This window comes from Ambystoma mexicanum, chromosome 6p, assembly GCF_040938575.1.
Source record: "Ambystoma mexicanum isolate Mex_15411 chromosome 6p, UKY_AmexF1_1, whole genome shotgun sequence".
In the NCBI taxonomy this organism is placed as follows: domain Eukaryota; kingdom Metazoa; phylum Chordata; class Amphibia; order Caudata; family Ambystomatidae; genus Ambystoma; species Ambystoma mexicanum.
In genome coordinates this window covers 1335347006-1335366747 of record NC_090935.1, presented here as the reverse complement: position 1 = coordinate 1335366747, position 19742 = coordinate 1335347006, and the positions used below count along the sequence as shown (strand labels likewise).

The 19742-nt window shown below is 45.8% G+C and overlaps 1 protein-coding gene across 1 annotated transcript in view; it reads left to right on the top strand.

Moving 5' to 3' along the window:
* LOC138510826 (atrial natriuretic peptide receptor 1-like) overlaps nt 1-19449 on the top strand; it is a 488764-nt gene extending 469315 nt beyond the window's left edge. The window contains exon 20 of the mRNA XM_069626514.1: nt 19302-19449. Coding sequence (XP_069482615.1) covers nt 19302-19449 — 148 coding nt within the window. The remainder of the gene's footprint in view (nt 1-19301) is intronic.
* The last annotated feature ends 293 nt before the right edge of the window (nt 19450-19742 follow it).

Genomic DNA, 19742 nt, shown 5'->3' with positions numbered 1-19742 from the left:
TTCTAACTACATTAGAAGTTAGAAGATGTTTTGTTATATAAGAATTGAGATGGCGTATTTGAAGTGTTTTGCAATGAAGGGTGCTTTTCAAGTAGTTAGATACCTATTGCCGTATTCAAACTAAATTGACTTTCAAAAGTGGTATTGTAGTATTATGGATGCCTGAACATTTTTAGATGGCTTATAACTTTGTTGCTATTTGACGAATTTAGACAAAGGTTTTCAGAAAGTTTAGAGACGCAACCTTTATTGTTTGTGCAAAGTCTGAATGGATTTTGTCAAGTGGGGGATAAATTATATGACTATTGTATGTACTTACATTTTGACACTTTTGAAAAAAATAAAACATGGGAGGATTTCCAGCAAATTTGTGTAAGGAGCATTGGCAAAGACCTGAAAGCATGGTTTTGCAGATGTGTCCGTGTTTTATTTTTTGACAAGTTTCATAATGTAGGTGCAAAAAATAGTGATATACCTTTGATGACTGAGGTATACCCTGTGGCCATGGGCAGTGGCCATATTGTCCTGGTCATGGCATAAGGTCATGATGCGGACAATTTGGCTACTGGCCATGACCACGAGGGACCAGCAATGGGGTTAAAGTGGGCATGGCCACCAGAGACCGGCTATGTGGTAAAGTTTTTTTAAATTGGGATAGATTTGAAATGGAAAAAAATGTGCTCGTGGTAATATGGTCATAGGGTTCTCTGTTTGCCTTCTGCAGGCCACCATGGAAAGGGAAGAGAGGCTCTGTACAGAGCCCCGCATTCCCTTTCCATGGTGGCCATCTTGGAAAAGGATGTTCCTTTCGACAGCGGGCTGCTGCGCACGTCCCGATGTTGGAAGAAAAATAGAAACATCCTTTTTGTTTTTTGCACCCCAGGTTACTGCTTTGACAACTGGGGTGGTAATGGACATCATCCCCCAATGCACAGGCTGGAACATAAGGTGGGGAGGGAAATGAGGGAAGAGGCACCAAGCACTAACACGGAAGTGCAGGTGGACAGGGGATGATGTTGCACTTGTGTTACATCTGATGTAGCAGGCAGTGTTTCTCATGCTCCTTGATTACAGCTTCAAAAGCACTTCGAAATTGCGCCCCCCTGCAGAATGTTGTGTTGCAGTATATACAGAGGACCAGGGGTGTACCGAAATTCGTCTTTAAGTAAGTATTCAGCCGAATTCCAGCTGAAAATTAGGTATTTGACTGGAATCCGTATTCAAAGCCGAAGTTACACCCCTATTCCAAATATATTATATTTGTGTGGGAAGTTCAGCTAGAAGTCGGCTCTGTCTACGCCCGTTCAATGGTGTAACTGCACTAATTTGGCAATCACATGTGGGGTAACAGGCGCCTGTATTAGAGCCTCCCCTTTATACTTAAATTGTTCATAACATTGCAGAGTTGGCAAACGGTTCTCTTAATATCGCCATCTTTAGCGCAGGCATGCAATAAATATAACATCATTAATAATGTAGGGCCCAGTGGAGTAGCCTCTGTGCGCACGCACACATACGTCATGTAAGTAAACACACTTTTGTAGCGTAAAGAGACCTAGTCATTCTTAAGGACTTTTTGAGGGGTCTGGGGGAGAGGAGGGCGCACATTTTTGTTGTCAAGCTTGGACGATTTTTGGAGTCCCACCGCACAGCTCCCGTCTTTAGTCGTACATCATTAAACTGAAGAAGACAAGTCTATATATGTGTATATGCCACATATCAGTAGGTGGATGGTTTAAGAAGGGTTAATCTGGCACGAGGTGATACTATTCGCTCAATGCAGCACAAAGGGAGGTGTTGTCGTTTGCTCCAGGGTCCTAAATTGTCACCTGACATAACTCCGGCATCCGTCCACCCATGCCCAACATATAGCATAACACCATCACTCTTTGCCCTTTCCCCCCCAGAAAGTGCAGAAAGAGACTTGCTTGTTTGTTGGCATAAGAAGGCCGCAGAAATTTATTCCACAATACAACACCCAAACTGTACATCACTTGTGGAAAAAACTTTGTCTGCCAGGTGCGGCGACTACTCCGTGTCCCAAGGACCTGCTTCCCCCTTTTCCTTTCCCAAGAGTCCATCAGTAGGCCCAACTCTCCCTGCTTTGGTAGTATCCGAGCCTGTCCTGCCCCTGCAGGTGCTCCTGAGCGGGGAGAGTGCCGTTTCCTTGGGGGAAGCTGAGCCGTAATAGTCCTTCCCCGCCGCCCCTGCCGCTTAGGCTCCCAAGGGGCGTTGGGTCTGGGAAGAGCGAGGACCCTTCCCGCATTCTCCTGGCTCTTCCGGAGTCTGTCTCCTGTGTTTGTCTGGCCAAACACCGCCACACCGCCTAGACGTCCTGCGACGCCGATGACCAGGCGTTTCTTGAGTGATCTGTTCGTAGGGTTGGTGGGTGGGAAAACGAAAAAACCTTCCACTGCAGACCTGTGCACCGAGCACGGGTGTCCCTCAGCTGCAGTTGTTTGGGTGCTGCTGCTGAAAGCCCCGCTCCTTATGAAGAGGGAACCACGCCCCCACCCTTTGTTGCTTTTCGCAGGCTTTCCTTGTTTTTGCCGCGCTACCTTTTGGCGGGCAATTCCTGTTTTTGCCGCGCCTCTTCTTTCGCGGGCTCTCCACTTAGCCGCCCTGACCCAGCACCCCCTCCCCCTTACGAGGGGGAGAGGGGGCTGGGAACCGAAAAGGACGCCGCCCGGGTTATCGGGGGTGCCTCCTCCAGTTCGCCTGGCTCTGTGTCGTCGGACCTGGCATAACTCCGGCATCCGTCCACCCATGCCCAACATATAGCATAACACCATCACTCTTTGCCCTTTCCCCCCCAGAAAGTGCAGAAAGAGACTTGCTTGTTTGTTGGCATAAGAAGGCCGCAGAAATTTATTCCACAATACAACACCCAAACTGTACATCACTTGTGGAAAAAACTTTGTCTGCCAGGTGCGGCGACTACTCCGTGTCCCAAGGACCTGCTTCCCCCTTTTCCTTTCCCAAGAGTCCATCAGTAGGCCCAACTCTCCCTGCTTTGGTAGTATCCGAGCCTGTCCTGCCCCTGCAGGTGCTCCTGAGCGGGGAGAGTGCCGTTTCCTTGGGGGAAGCTGAGCCGTAATAGTCCTTCCCCGCCGCCCCTGCCGCTTAGGCTCCCAAGGGGCGTTGGGTCTGGGAAGAGCGAGGACCCTTCCCGCATTCTCCTGGCTCTTCCGGAGTCTGTCTCCTGTGTTTGTCTGGCCAAACACCGCCACGCCACGTCTGGGTTTCCGCCCAATGTGGCTCCCCCCTTTGCTCCTCTCTCACATCTCTAGTACCTTTGTGCATATGTTCCAGAAAAATAATTCCATCCCCAATGGAGATAGGTGCACCCCGTCGTTTAAAAAATACTCTGGAGATTTTAAGTTAATGAGTCCGTGCCTAATCTGCCCAAAACCCCTACCCTTGCAAAATTTTACCATCGCACAATTCAGCTTTCGCCTAGATTTTTCTACTGCGGCGTGGTTATCAGCCCCCTTCCATTCCTTTCTTGGGATGATTTCAGACCATAATATTTCTGTTTCCCCTAGCTGGCTTGCAATTTCCTGCAGTGAATACATCATCTCCCTCATGAGAGCCCCTCTCCCCAGCCTTGTTAAATCGTTCCCCCCCAAGTGAACGATCAATATATCAGGTTTCCTTTTGTTGCTTAAGAGTTTGTGTAGATGACCATGCAATTGTGCCCACCTCATGCCAGGCACCCCGTGCCACCTAATCCTGAACTCCCCTGCTGTTAGTGCTTCCTGCTCCTCTGACCAGCGGGCCCCCGCCCTGGACACAAAAGAGTGTCCTACTACCCACACGGCTGTCTTCTTCTTCCGGGCGGATGCTAAAAAAGGAGAGGGGGGGGAGAGAGAAAGAAGAAGGCGTGTCACCCTTACAATTTTTCGGGCCTAATGTATTTCTTAAAGCACCCTGACTTCCATCTACCTATCTGCTTGATCGTAACCTCACTCATCCCCATTGCCGCTGCTGATGTTGCGGCCCCTATCCTGAATGAATGCGTACCAAACACTCCCTCATTCTCCCCAATTTTTGCCAATGCCATTTCCATCACCCTCTTAAACTGAAATCGACTTAGTGCGGAGCCATCCTCGTGTATCAGAAACGGTGCTCCTTTCTCGGAAGGAGGCCTTACTTCGAGAAATGCAACCACGGCCCGGACTGGGCACACCGTGGATCCTGCAATGGGTTGTAACGCCACCGTACACCCCTTACCTTCCTGATCTGTTTTGGATTTTTTCAGCCATAACGATTGTCCACCCTCAGAGACCTGAACATCCTGCATCTGCAAATATTTCGAACCCTTTGCGCCTTTGTTCTCTGGGACTAATTCGCTTACCCTAAAGGCCCCAAAGAAGGCCAACGAGAAAGCAGCTTTGAACAATGTTACCTCGAAATCCCCGTGACAGGTCAACCTTAGACTGGCCACCACCCTTTGTAACTTGACATAATCTATGGGGCGCCTCTCATCTCCTATTGGTATTACCTGTCTGGCCCATCCTTTCATGGCCATACAAATATAATGCTCCTTAGTCGGGTCGGGCTCCCCTTGCAATTTTGAAAAATGAGCGATGGCTGCCAGGTGATGTGCCATCCATGACCTGGACTTGCCTGCTTGCCATCCCCAACCCACAAACGCCCTCACAGGCTTTTCCAACATGGTATTCCCCAGCTCCTCTTGCTTGAAGCTTAGGTACCGTTTCCAGCATGCCTGATACTTTGTGTTCGTGCTTGGAGCTAACGCCGTCTGAATCAGGGCACTTAGATCCCCCAAATTATGTCCCACCACTTTGCATCGAATGGCGTCATCCCTTTTTCTGCTCCCGGGCAACACTCTCGGAATTTCCCCCACTGCAAACGAGAGAGAGCATCAGCAGCTGTGTTAAGTTTTCCTGGGACGTGTCTAGCGCGCACTTCAATATTCCACTTTAGCATGCACCTGTTGAGCTCTCTCAATAGTCGCAACACCCTGGGACTCCTAGCCGCACCGTGATTAATTATCTGCACCACCGCTAGGTTGTCTGACCACAACGTGACTTTGCTGTTTCCCAGCTGTTCCCCCCATAACTTGAATGCTACCCCAATTGGGAAGAGCTCCAACAGGGTGATGTCCTTGGTGACCCCTTGGTCATGCCAATCGGCCGGCCATGCCGCTCCACACCATTGAGTACCAAGAATCACACCAAACCCGAAACCCCCTGCTGCATCTGTGAACAATTTACGCTTTGCTTTGCTGTTGTAGACAGATCTCCACAAGCAGACCCCGTTAAAGCTATCCAAGAACTCATCCCACATAGCCAAATCCTCCTGTATATCAGACCCCAACCTGACATGCTGACCAGCATGTTTCAAACCAATCATTTTCAACTCAATGCCCCTAGCAAATGTCCTCCCCACCGGAATGACCTTGCCCGCAAAATTAAGGTTGCCTGCCATGACCTGGAGCTCCCTCAACGTTGCCTTCTTCTTGGACCTCAAGCTCGCAATAGCTGATTTCATCTTGTGAACCTTGTCCTGTGGAAGCCTGCACAGCCCTTGAACTGAATCAATCTCAATCCCCAAGAACGTCAGGCAAGTCACAGGGCCCACCGTCTTGTCTTTAGCCAACGGTACCCCCATGAACCCCATCACTTCGAGAAAGACCCGCATGATTTCTAGACATTCATCTGTTCCATCTCTCCCCATGAATAGAAAATCATCCAAATAATGCAACAGTGCCCCTTTGTCACATTCCTTTCTGACAGCAAACTCTAAAAATGAGCTAAAGGCTTCAAAATAAGAACAGGAAATGGCACACCCCATTGGTAAGCATTTGTCAAAATAATATCCTCCTTGGACCTTGAAACCCAACAGATGCTGACTCTCTTGATGAATGGGCAGCAGCCTGAACGCTGATTCAATATCTGCTTTTCCTAGGAGAGCCTTTTTACCTGCCACCCTTACCATGTCAACTGCATCGTCAAAGGAGACATACTGAACCCTGCATTCGTCCTCCTGGATCCCATCATTCACTGACTCCCCTACTGGAAAGGATAAATGATGAATCAAGCGGTATTGGCCCGGCTCCTTCTTGGGAACCAGTCCCAGAGGAGACACGACCAAATTCGGGAATGGGGGTTGTGTGAAAGGCCCCGCTACCCTGCCAAGAGCCACCTCTTTAGCGACCTTCTGGCGCACCACTTCTGGCATCTGCAAGGCAGACCGCAAATTGCGCACCTCACTGCCCTTTTTTCTTTCTGTACATGGGATCTTAAAACCCCGCCTAAACCCCTCCCACAGCAGTTTAGCGTGCTCAACGTTGTGATACATATTTAACCATGGAGTCATAGCCTGGATGTTAACTGGAGTAGGTAGCCCACATTTAATGGATGCCTTACCAACTTTGAGTGGCGCATTTTCTGGCAACAAGACATGCATTTCATTCCCTTTTGCCCTTATTCTTTTCTTTGGGACTGGGCTTGTGCTTGCTTTCGCTGGCGGAGGTGTTCTGCTCCCTATAACTCCCTCCCCTTGGATGTTTGAATCTGGATGAATTTGAATTTGGATGTTTGAAAAAACCTTCCACTGCAGACCTGTGCACCGAGCACGGGTGTCCCTCAGCTGCAGTTGTTTGTGTGCTGCTGCTGAAAGCCCCGCTCCTTATGAAGAGGGAACCACGCCCCCACCCTTTGTTGCTTTTCGCGGGCTTTCCTTGTTTTTGCCGCGCTACCTTTTGGCGGGCAATTCCTGTTTTTGCCGCGCCTCTTCTTTCGCGGGCTCTCCACTTAGCCGCCCTGACCCAGCACCCCCTCCCCCTTACCAGGGGGAGAGGGGGCTGGGAACCGAAAAGGACGCCGCCCGGGTTATCGGGGGTGCCTCCTCCAGTTCGCCTGGCTCTGTGTCGTCGGACCTGGCATTCACATACTGATGTCAGCAGGCGCTTAATCCACTGAGCTATCTCATCAACTAAAGTGCTTTTGCATATCAGGTGGTGGTATTGTTGCAATCTGTAGCTGTCACCCTGTTGTCCTTTCCTGATTCCTGTGGAACGTGTATGAAATGACACACCAGGGACATAGGTTTGTGAGTGCAAAGGTTGCCCACGGTGGTAAGAATGGACGAAGCTCGGATCATCTTCACGACCAATTAGCCGTGGCCTGGCATTTAGCGGGGACGGAGGACAGCTAAAGTAACATGATTGTCCACCAAGGGAATGGAAAATGTGGGTTCTATTCAGGGGTGTTGCTAGGTCTGGAAAAGACCCGGGGCTAAGCTGATGTCAGAACTGTCGAGACTGGGGGCTAGCTAGTCTTTTGGCTGTAGCTCCTGAGATTCTATCCGGGGCTACAACCAAAAGACCAGGGGCTATAGCCCGCTTAGCCCCCCCCCCCTAGCAAAGCCTCTGGTTCTATTCCCGGTTACCCCGGCGGACCACCTTGTGTGATCGTGTGCACTGCAAATCATTGCATCGCCCTGTGTCTCTCTTCCAATGTCTGCCAAAATGGGGAGCACTTATACATGGTAACGACAGTAGTAAGCGCCACACGTGCACCTTCAGAGAAAGCATGACACACATTGAACAGGTTACAGGTGATAGTGCTGGGGGTTGGGTGCCTGCTGCTGGTTTGTATTTTGGCAGGGGCGATTCATCCTTTTGACCTTCAGAAGTAGCCCAATGGCCCTGAGTGAGGAAACGCTAACAAGGTGCCAAGTACCATTTGTCTTTCATTCGATCGAGTTTGCGGACATTAGTACAAGTAGGTTGGGCAACAGTTAAACACAGCAAAGCGGCCAGACTCGGTCTCCTTTGTGGTGTGCACTGACTGGCCAGTATTTGATTCCCATTATTTTACATGTTGGCATACAGTATCTCAGCTGCCCGAACACAGACATGCCCCCTGTGCTGGGGAAGCGGCTGGCAGCTCAGAAGGTGATGCTCCTCTTGTGGTCTCATCCCCTGTACTTCTGCGGGAGGAGGAACAGTTTGAGGCGTCGGTTTAACATAGAATGGCACTGTTTGGGATTGCGACGCTCTGTAGGCCTGGGTAACAGAGTAAGTGGAGGCGATGATAACTTTTACTTGGCTCAAAGCGTACATAAAGAGGTTTCAGATTGCATGATAATACAGACATGCTGTAAACTATTTACCAGAAAGTATGTGTTGTTGTCGTTTGAATGGCAAGACACTTAAGCCCAAATAAGCATACATTAGGAGAAGTTAAAATCCAGGGCTGCACTTTCTATTTAGCTGTAGGCATCTATATATATATTTTAAACTTTATTTATTGAGTGCTCAACATATTTTAATGAGATTTAGAAATAAAGCAAGTAATCAGCAACAGACCCGTTTACAGATGCACGGTAAACAAAGCCTTGCACCATATCGTTTGCATGCACCCACTATGCGTGAATTCTGTTCATTGTAACATCGCTCCAGTCTTCATTGTGTTCAGCGGTTGTAATCTACATAAGAAGATTGCCTGAAAACACCGTGAACTTGATGCTATTTTCTAAATGTGCTTGGCTATTTGCAAAGCAATGCAAAGTTCTTGTATTTCTGTAAACACAGAGGCTCGAAACAGTGCGGGTGGGGGTACAAATGCATTAAGCGGAGCTCAAACAACCCTGCAAACAAAAGTCGAACCATGCTCTGTGACTGGGTTCGAGCATCATATTTCTTCAAGGTAGTCAGCCTAGACTCCATTTTTTAGTAGGCGCCTCTTGGTTTTCACCTCAATTTTGTTTCCCCGTTTTCTCGCTGAGACGTGTTTGTCTCAGTGGAAAATACATCTGCTCAGGTTTTGTTCTCCTCTCACCTTGTTGCTAAGAAAAAATGAGTAGAATCTAGCGGCGTGCAAAAGTGTATAATGTTTGATGAAGCAAAAAGTATTCTGAAATCTGAAAACAATGAAGACACCCAATCCCTCTACAGTACCGAACGTCACAGCTGCTTCTCACCTGATGAACAAGCAGTATTCCCAATACCCCTAATATTGATTGATTGATTGATTTATTTATTAATATCTTTCCCAATTGCTACAGGCTGCTTTCTCCCGCATGTACCCCTCTCCCACGTTCCCCCAATTCAATAGAGGAATTGGGGGACTGAGGGGTGAGGCGTCGCTTAAACTGTACTGTATACCCGCTCATCATGAACAACCTGCCCCACCCTGCACCGTTTGCAGCCATTCCTGCCTGCGAATTAGTGGTGCCTCAAAGCATTGAAAGCAGTGCTCTCTCCCCCTCCTTCTAAGGGTTAGTTATAGCTATGATCTCTGTATAAGCACAATGCATCTCCTTCACTGAAGTCCTGTTAAAACAAGCATTGGCAAAGCCAACAGTTTTGGCTTGTTATGCATTTATTGACACATTTATAGTAGTAAACCACTATTCGGCTCAGGCCAAATACCTTGGCCACCTATTTGGTATTTGGCTGAATAGTAAATGCACTATTCGGTACACCCATAAAGAGGACTGTTGTCTTTAAAAAATATGGATCAACAGCCTCCTTTATTGCTTGCAAGGTAGCTGGTGGGATTCTGTGTGGCACAGGAGTAGGCTGTGTGGTTAAAGTATTGGTTGAGGAAGATGAGGTGAAGGAAGACAGCCTACTACATGCTAAGAAAGGAACAGTCTTTCTGAGAGCATTAATTGATTGGCTTGGGTGTGGCGCGAAATGAGGTGGTCCTGTAGGTGTACTGTCCAGGTAGTCCGCAACTGAGTACAATGTTGCACTCAGTGCATTTCACTTTGTAGTTTTAGCCTTTAGTACATTTCCAACAGTGGTAAAGAACTGCCACACCCATGATTCTCTCCTGGTGCTGGGGGTAGGCACTTCCTCTACCTCATCTTCTTGGTCCTTTTCATTGTCTTTAGACGTAAGGCACTTTTTTTGTTGTGTAGGTCCTCCAGCTGGTGTTTGTGGTGGCTCTTGGGGAGGAGGGATGGCAATAGCTGATGCCATTTTTAAGATAAATAGCTAAATAGCAGTTTTTCTAATATTCTTCCAAGTATGTGCTCTGTACTAGATTGTTAATGTATAATGAGTAAGAATAGGTGCAGGAGCTGTGCAACGGGAACATTTTGAGCTTGAAATTTCTTAGATCAGTAGAAAGTTTAGTTCTGAACTGTCCGCGAAGTACGGACCCGATCACGAAGCGCGGACACGTCATCATGCAGTGTGCGCCTGTGTGGTCATGTGACACTGTCCGAAAAGTCTGCAATGATGTCAGACGCTCACGGACATCGAGGAATGCAAAAACAGTGGAAAAAGTTGCAAAAAGTGTGCAGAAGTGTTAAAAATGATTCTAGAGGGTGGGAAATGGCAGAGTTGTAAGGTGAAACTTTGTAAATTGGATACAAATGTTGCTATATTTGGGTAAGTATATTAGTAAACTGTTGGAAATTAGAATTAGCATGCACTGGTAAAAACCCATGAAAATCACTGAAACAGCTTTGTTAAAGGGACGTTATTGTTAAGTTGCACCAATAAAATCCTATGAAATTCACTGAAAAAACGTTGTTAAAGGGACGTTATGGTTCAGTTGCACTAATAAAAACCTATGAAATTCAATGCAAAAACTTTGTTAAAGGGACGTTATGGTTACAAGTAAAACCAAAAAAAAACTCAGAAATTCACCAGTTTTGGTAAGCTAAGCAACCATAACTCGCGCCACCACCGTGCACTGCAAAGACTAACACCCAGGACATCAAAGATAACATCACAAATAGCAAAAGGAAGTGAAACCTTTATTTGATATAAAGACTACAAGCTAATCTTACTGTGGAACTTTGAAATTCAAGAAAGAACCTAGTGTAAACAGGGCTGAACAGAAGCCACTTTGAGGATCTTGTACTAAAGCCTCACAATTCCCTTTTTAGCTAAATGTTTTTTCAAACAGTGGTAGGGCTATTTACTGGTTAGGGTTTGGATTTAAGAACTTTATTCTGGACTTTAACATCCATCTTTAGTTTTTACCTTGCTAGGTAAGGAACTTCGCTCATCGAAATAGGGCAAGTTAGGTGTTTGATCCTTGTATTTTTAATAAAATCCTTGAACATGACTCACACTCATCCGACTCCTTCTTCTTGTTCACCATATCACTGCCTCAAGCACACATTTCAAGTTCTACACACTCATTAGTACATGCACATGACAAATCTCTCTCTCCCGAACATGCCTGCACCCTCATTGAAACTCATTGGGCCTCATTACAAGTCCAGCAGTAGCCGTGCCGGGAAAGACTCGTAGTGAATTATCGCCTCCGTGATTGCCGGAATCACTGGGGCATTACAACCCCGGTGACCAGGTAATTCCAGAGGCAGAATTCTGTTAATCCCCATTCCCATGGAGTCCTATAGGACTCCATGGGAATGGGGACAGTGGAAACACTGGCACCGCAATTACCGGTGCCAGTGTTTCCATTTCTGTCTGCAGGCGGATGGCGTTACTCCTGCCAGGTGAGACCTGGCGGGAGTAACGCCACCCGCCTGCAGAATTCGTAGTTAGCCGGTCCAGATACAATGGTGGCGGCGGGTTTACCGCAGGGTCATAATGAGGCCCAATGTCTTTAATAGGAAAGACCTTTGAGCTGCCATTCAGGGCAACGAAGGCTTTGATATCTGGCAAGTATATCCATTCCCTTGCAGTATGAGTCAGGGAATGAACTCTCATATTCCAGGCTCTGCCCAATACACAATGGGTGATAGGGAGAACGTTGTGTATTTGCAAAGAATCTAAATATCTTTAGATTATTTTCATATGCAAGGACTACATGCAGGTTATAGAGGGAGTAAAAGCCACTGCCTGCATAATTCAAATGAAAATTAAAATGTTATTTTGCCCAAGTGCTAATACCGTGCAAATGTGCATGTGTACCATTACAACAAAGTTTCTGTACTACAACCTTCTCAACTACCACATATTCTATGAGAGCAAGATGGCATCCAAAGTGTTGCCAGCTACATACGGGATCGAGCAACAACTCTCTCTCTATTTCATTCATTAAACAATGGGCAATACCATCCTGCAATTGGGAAAGAGGGCATGTGGGTGGGACCCCCCTTCATTTGGATACAGGAAGAGTGTCCTGCAAGGGATCTTCTGAATGAGGAAACTAGTTTGTGGTTAAGCAGGTTTCTATTAAAAATGGGGAAAAACAGCAAAGCCTTCTTTTAGGTAATTGCTTTTCTGGGAGGATAGTGAAAGAAACACGTTCCCTGTCTACGTCGAATGTTGTTATTTCCATCTAGCCTGCCTGTCATGCTACTGTCGAAAAAGTCAGTACAAGCTTTTGGTGAGTTCAAGGGGGTATGCTCTAATATATTGCACTTCAAGGCTCACTGAACATATTCACCCATACTACTCAGGATCCGTCTGGGCTCACACTTTCCTTCTGCATACTGAGTGAACCATCCCTGGAGCAGATAACCTGCCTCCATCTCTGACCCACTTTCCAAAACCAGTCCAAATTACCATTTCCATGGACTATTCCATGACTATAGGTCAACTGGGCTCCATACTGTATTGCAGTGGCATGGCATCTTGTGTCAGAAAAGTGTGATGAAGTCACAGATAATCACCCACCTCGTTGGAGAAAGGAGATCCTGCAAAGTGGCATAATACCTTTAGCCCTGGCAATCTGCTGGAAGGGAATTCCAAAGAGCACTTATGGGGCGAACAGCCTCTACCATGCTCCGGGGCTGGGAGGTGGTTCCTGCGCTATTCCCTCACAGAATTTTGTGTACGTTTTGGGTTCCTTGTGGATCGTGCATCTCTAGATGATGAGGGCCTCAGGGGTGCCTATGCATTCCATTTGGTAGCGGGACATGGCAACATGGATGGTAAAGAGATTCTGACATACTGGATCAAAAGATAACCAAAAAAGTGATGGGTGGATCGATCAAAAGAAACACACAGGCCAAGCAATGTTCTCAGGTGGGCCGCCTGCTCTTAAAATTGAAGGCTATGAGCTAAACCCATGGAGGTGATCATCTGAGAACTGCCTCTACTCCCCATTAGTTCTCAGCATAGACAGCGGGCCCTTATTCCCCGGCACCTTAAGCCGAGCCCCCAATACTCAGTCAGGGAACAAATGGATGCTGTTGGAATAAACCAATCGGAGGTGGTATAACATGGGCAAATTTCCAGGAGGGTGTCCCTATTGCCTGCGGACACAGTTAGGGCAAAGGCACCATGACCACTGGGAGGAGACGCTGACTCAGGCTGACGGGACCTCACAGTGGGGAAGTGCAGCAACAACTGCCATACCCATGAGATGGTGAAGGTCACGCAGGTTTGTGGGAGGAACAAGAATGGTGAGGAGTTGGCTAGTCTGCAAAAGAGGCTAAGTTTCCCCAAAATGTTCCAGTACAAGCAGCCATTCCCGAGGAATGAGGTAAGTGGTCACCCTTCCACTGGGACTGAAGAGAGTGATGGCGAGGAGGGACCAGGGACTGGACAGCAGAACAGCAAAATGGTGGTGTCCAAGTAGGATGAATGAGGAAAATGAGAAACCGAAAGAAAGGAAAGGGAAGACTTGTGAATTCAGAAAGAGGGAAGAGAAAAGCTTCAGCAAAAGGAGAAAGTTAGGAGGGTTCCTGAAAGGATTTGCAAAGGTGTCTGGGGATTCCCAGAGGAGGGGGGATGCTTGAGTAGGCTGTGAAACCAAAGCTCAGAGAAATGATGGAAAAAAAGGAAAGAAGGTCAGAACATTATGATACATCAAGGAGGGAAACATTGTTCCACCATGAGGGGATATGGAAAAAGAAGAGCAGGTTGCAAGGAGGGAGCGCTGAAGCAGAGAGGGGTGCAGAGGAATTTTGGAAAAAAGAGAGGAGTAAAAAGAGACATCAGAAAGAATATGTTGGGTGGAGGAGCAAGTGAAAGAAACAAAGCAGAGTATAATGGTTGAAAAATGAACGCAGAAGGTTTAAGAAAAGTAGAGAAAGACAGTAAGAGGTGGAGTGTTGCCAAACTAACCAGATAGAGGAAAGCAAAGAAAGCGGAGGGTGAAAAGGAAAGACCAAAAACGCAGGTGACCCCAAATATAGGAGAATACATACAATACAGTGAAGAAGGAAAAGTGAACTTATGGAGAGGAATTAGACATCCCAGAATGAGAAGGAAACCTGGGGAAAAGGAGAGGAAAAAAAAACTGCTGAGACCGAAGAAAGGGGGAAGACAGGCAGAACAGGTGATATGATATGATATGATATGGCATTTGTAACGCGCCTATACACAAGTGTTTCAAGGTGGTTCTAAAGAAGAGACTTCAAGAAGAAGAGAAAGTGAAACCCAGAAGGTAGATTGACTGATGAATCAGAATAAAGGAACGATTCTCTCAAGAAGAAGAGAGATTTGTAATCCTAAGGATAGAGGGAAAAGGCAAATAGAGAAGAAAAATGGAAGAAGAAAATCCCAATGGGACTAATCAACTTATAGAGCAGAGTCCAGGTCCCCAGACTGGTCCTTTGACCAAAAGGAGTCCTTCTGAATATGCGATGCCTAGAGCTGGACAGACATGCCCCAATGAGGAAATACATGAGTTTAGGACACAGGCCCACAAAGCCCTGTAAAGAACAGCAAAGATGTTTTCAGGATACCCAGAGAAAAGTGGAAAGCCCACGTGTTTGCATGCCAGAGGACACCTGTGGGCCAGGCTAAAACATCCCAAAATAAAGGAACAAAGAGGGGTCTGACCTGTGAGGGGTCAGAAATGTGGTGACAACTTTGTGAAGGGTTTTCAAAAGGTGCCATTTTATTAAAAAAATGAAAAGGTTGGATAAACGCCTCACTAACCCTACCCTGATGAGGATTTCCCTGCCTAAAATAAAGGAAACACTCCAACAAAGGGTATCTGTCCCTCACACTTATGCATAGAGTAACTCAACAAGGTAATGCATGGCAGCTCAAAAGACAACCAAATAATATAATAGTTCATTTCACAAGACGACAAAAGTCTCTCCTTATAATCTGGGTGAATTCCCCTTCCCCAGATTCAAGCAGGATTCTGCTCCACAGTTCTAAAAAGAAACAAGGAAATACTGGTTTAAAATACAGTTCCAACACAGTTCTTTGTAATTCCAACTTGACAACAGAAAGTTCCAACACTACAGTGATTCAACAAAGAACGTTATTTACCCTCCTTTTGTAATAGCATGATTCAAAGTAATCTTTTTCACATAAACAGAATAGTTCCTCAGGTCGTCAGTTACAACATAAATTGTATTTGTCAGAATGCTTTGCAACAGCTTATTATTTCTGAAGCTAAATAGCACTTCTCCAACAGTTTTGTACAGTTCTTGCTTCAGCAGTAAAGTTTTGTCAAAATGATTTGTTAACACCACCTCATAGCACTTCATCAACTTCTACCTGGTTTACTCCCATGCCATGCCTATTACTTCAAGTTTGCTATTCGGGTATACTTGCCTGCCTGAATAGTAATTTATAAACAACAAGTGCCTCTGTAGTTAAGATCAGCTTACACCAGCCTTGCGGTCTTCATCATTTTCGAACATCAAACTTTAAGCACTTCTTCAGGGAAGGCAAGATTCACATTGGTGCTCTTTAGTACTCTTTTGTACTTTCTTAATCTTCAGCATGTTTTGTTGCTCTCCTTCTGAACAACCTTTTCCAAAAGGGCAACTTTCTTGCCACTCTTGTTTCCCCACTGCCTTATCAACTAAACTCTGGCAAGGAAATTATTGTGTTCTGCTTCTTCCTTGGCTTTGGCAGTATCGGTTTATAGCAGCCTTTGTTATATGTTTCTTCAAATAAGGGAAATGAGCTCTACAACCTTTGCAACTTTCATTAGTCCCCTCCTGCCTTTGGCAATATCTGTTCGTTTGAAATTGCCTTGCTTTTACTTTCTTTAGGCTTGTGCAATGGTTGTCTGCATTAGGTTTTAAAAGTATTGCCCCATCTTGTTGGTGGGTTCTCAATAAACGCGCATGCTTAAAGACACAATCATTTGGTTTTGAAAAATAATGTTTTCTTTGGTTTCTGATAGTTCGATATTCAAAAATGCCTTTCATGTTACTTTCATTCATATGCATGTGTTTTCTGTGCTGAAAACCCCCGTATCTAGCACATGAGCGGTCTCAGAGCGCTCCGGTGTCAGTTTCAGCTATTGAACTCACTGGGTAAGACTTGCGCAATCCCATTCCCTCACTACTCACAGGTATTCTGCTTCAGTGGCTCCTCGCGACCCAGCAATCTGCTACTTTTGGGCCTGTGCCACTTGTAAACGGACCTCTCTTTGCTCCGGAGGCTTCCTGGTGCTCACCAGCCAATGGGGACAGCCTCTTGGTGAAGAAAGCTTTGCACACTTTCGCTTCCCGCTGCACAGCCTGTGTAATTTAGACTCCTGGTGGTAGAGACCTTCTCAAGACCTTCTACTGTTCTCTGCTTGACAGTGGTCCTGGCGCCTTCACACTCCTCCAGTTTCTGCTTTGGCTGCTTACACAGCTCACATTGCTCTCCCTGCTTACCAGTGATCTGCACCTGAGGGGGCCTTTTAAGCCTCCCTCCCTTCTCAGGTGTGGGTCATTTCTACTAACAAGCTGACCACTTCTGCAGATTTGTATCTCTTTAGCCTTTTTCTTCATCCCAGTAACTCGGGAATTATGGCACTTGAAGTTCCTAATGACAAAGTTAGTTTTTCTCACTTCTTCTGTTTTGCAATATGCCATTAGAAGGTTGGGGTCTCGGGGGAAGTTGAACAAGGGGGTTTCCCGTTCCTCCTGACCTTCACCCCATGTGATCCTCCTGCAGAAAGCATCTGCTTTTACCTGGCCACGTGAGAAGGGTCCCAGTCCAGGTTTTCTGGGGGAATAATCACTGATTCATCACAGACCACTCCAGTTGAGTTGTCGTTTCTCAAACCACCTGGTTTTGAAAACATACACTGATTCAAAAAACAGGGGTCACAAGGCAAGGCATAGAAAATGGGGGTGCCCTGAAGGACAACTTAATTCTAGCCCCTAAATTCAGTAATCACCGAAAGCCAGTTGCAATGACCTTGGGGTTGGACTGTGGGCCCTTGGTCCAGCAATAGGGAGCCCCAAGAGAAACCTAACCAACATTGTTTTACCCAAGACCTGCATCACAAAACTAGAATAAAAGCATATTTTAATCTACAAGAACTTTGTCGCAAATAATGTACCTATGAACCAGCCTCACATGAGCCTGTCTCAGTCGCACAGTCAGTGTTACCTTTCAGTACTACAGTGGGGGTGTCCTTTTCTCTATGCATAGCACATGTTTCGTTAGTTCAGTGAGGGCCCCCTTTCAATATTGCAGCAATGGTGTCTCGGCTTTAGTATTCAGATGTTCCAGCCATGAAATGAGGATCACCCTTATTCATTGTGTTGGCAGTGTCATGTTCTGTGTGAGGTACACTTGTTTAATTTCCACAGTGTGTGTGGCATTTCTGTATTGGAATGGTGGTGCCATACATGAGGTGCACTTGTTTTAGCCTCTGAAGTTGTTTAATGGGAAAATTAGAGATTCACACAATTTATATAATGATTTTTTTAATTCTGTATACACAAAAACACACACTTTGCATGGACCTGGAATGCCCACAAGCAACATCTCTCAGGATCAGGCCTCTAAATATGAAATCTGTTTATTTTTTGAAAAATCATTCCTCTATAAATTTGAAGTAAAAGCCTCTTAAATTGCAATTTCCCCAGTTCTGTGAGGTGGTGGTACGTATTGCTTTTACGTGAGAAAACATTAATGACCATATTTCATGTACATTCCCGAATGCAGAAGGTAAAATCATTATTGCTAACCTCTAGCTCAGAGATAATGTTAACTGGAAAAGGCCTTGCCACATAATGCGAATCTAAGAACATATAAAGTAAAAACAATAGTATATATTTCATAAAAACCTCCAGCCTCCCCAATAAAGAGAGGTCACTCGTCACATCACATTATTTCACTTCTTCAGGTGGGGGTCACCTTTCAGTTTTTTATGTTGTCGATATGTATTAGGTCCACTTGCCACAGTCCTGTAGCTAGGACATATTTCAGTATTGCCGTGGTGATGTTGTGCCCAGTCTAAGGTGACCTCTCTGTCATGCAGTCACTCTAACCTTTCAGGATTACAGTGTTGGTGTCCTTTCCTGTACGCTTGTCTCGGTTCTGCATACAAGCCCTTCCAGTATTATAGCCCTCTAGACCGAGGGAGGGGTTGTTATCATGGGATAATGACCCAGTTCCATTTGAGGTCAAATGGGTTGGGGAAGGGACATCATCCCAGGCAATAATAATCCCTCCCGAGGTCTATAAGGCTGTTAGCACATAGTGGTAGTAGCAATACATATTTTGGAGATTTGGTGGTGGAGTAAAACATTTTACTTTAACATTGGGTAAAGTAAAAAGGCATCTTAGTACATTAAATGTGGTTATATTTTGAAATATTAAATAACATAGCTCTCATAAATTAAGCATTTTAATTGCACTCCTTTTTGGACTGAATCAGGTTCACAATTAGCAAGCATTCGATGTCATGTAAAAGTAATTAGTTTCTCAAAAAGAAAGAAAGCACATTTTTTCTCTTTTAGCTTTCTCTTTTGTGTGTCAAATACAATGTTGCAGCAAATAAAAAGGTTCTCTCAGAGCAGAAGGGTCTTGCTGAAAGAAAACATGCCCGCAAATTGTTGTTTCCCTGTCAGCTTTTGAAGAAAGAATGTTCGGAGTACGGTCAATACCAGTACTTATTGACTGCACTCTAAACATTCTAATTGGCTGAGAGGAGGTCAATAACGTTCTCCTTGTGCTAATACAGAATAGTGTCCTGTCATGGATGATGTTCAGCTGTCTTAGTCCAGCAGTAAGAGTCGCCTTTTTGTATTGGCGGTGTGATGTTCAGCCGTGTGCTAGGTGTGCTTGCTTCATCATTGCATGGGTTAATTCCTGAGTGAGGTTCCAATGTTGCAGTTCAGTCTAGTTACAAAAGTCACAGTGTAAATGTTAATCACACGTAGCAGGTGTAACCAGTGCTGATGAATGAATGATCGATTATTCATGGTCTGTTCTAGGATGATTTGCTATCAAAAGTGTAGATTGTGTAACTGAGGTTTTGATTCCCTCTTTACCCATTGGAAAAAACAATTAAGTGTTCTAAAAAAAAGGGCAGCATCTTCTGATGCAATTCCCGTGTTCCATTCAAGGACAGTTGTGGTTGGTCCCCTCTTTGCCACTGGATAGCACAGAATGGGCTGCACGTGTCTGTAACCTCCCGCCCCCACACTCAATTTGCTTATGTGACTTTTGCTGCGCTTTCTTTTTTCAGTGATATTGTTGGCTTCACTCAGCTGTCCAGCACCAGCACACCCTACCAAGTGGTAGACTTCCTAAACAAACTATATACAACCTTTGACGAGATTATCGACAATCATGATGTCTACAAGGTGGAGACAATTGGAGATGCATGTGAGTAGCATACACCGAAGGCCATTGTGGTAAGAGTTAACCATACGCTTCGGCAAGTATATTGATTATTGGTGATTTGTGTAGCGCATCAGGCTAGACTCCTCAGGCTTCTAAGGTGACCGCGGACGGAGCTCATGCTGAACGGCATCGGCCTGCTCCAATGGGAAGCGTGTTGCCCCTGAGGTAACATCCCGGCTTAACAGTAGGCATTACCTTGTCCTTTAAAGAGGCGGTCACCCCACAATTTGATGGTAAATTCTTCATTAGACCATGCCAGTGAAGTCATGCACTACAGGGCAAA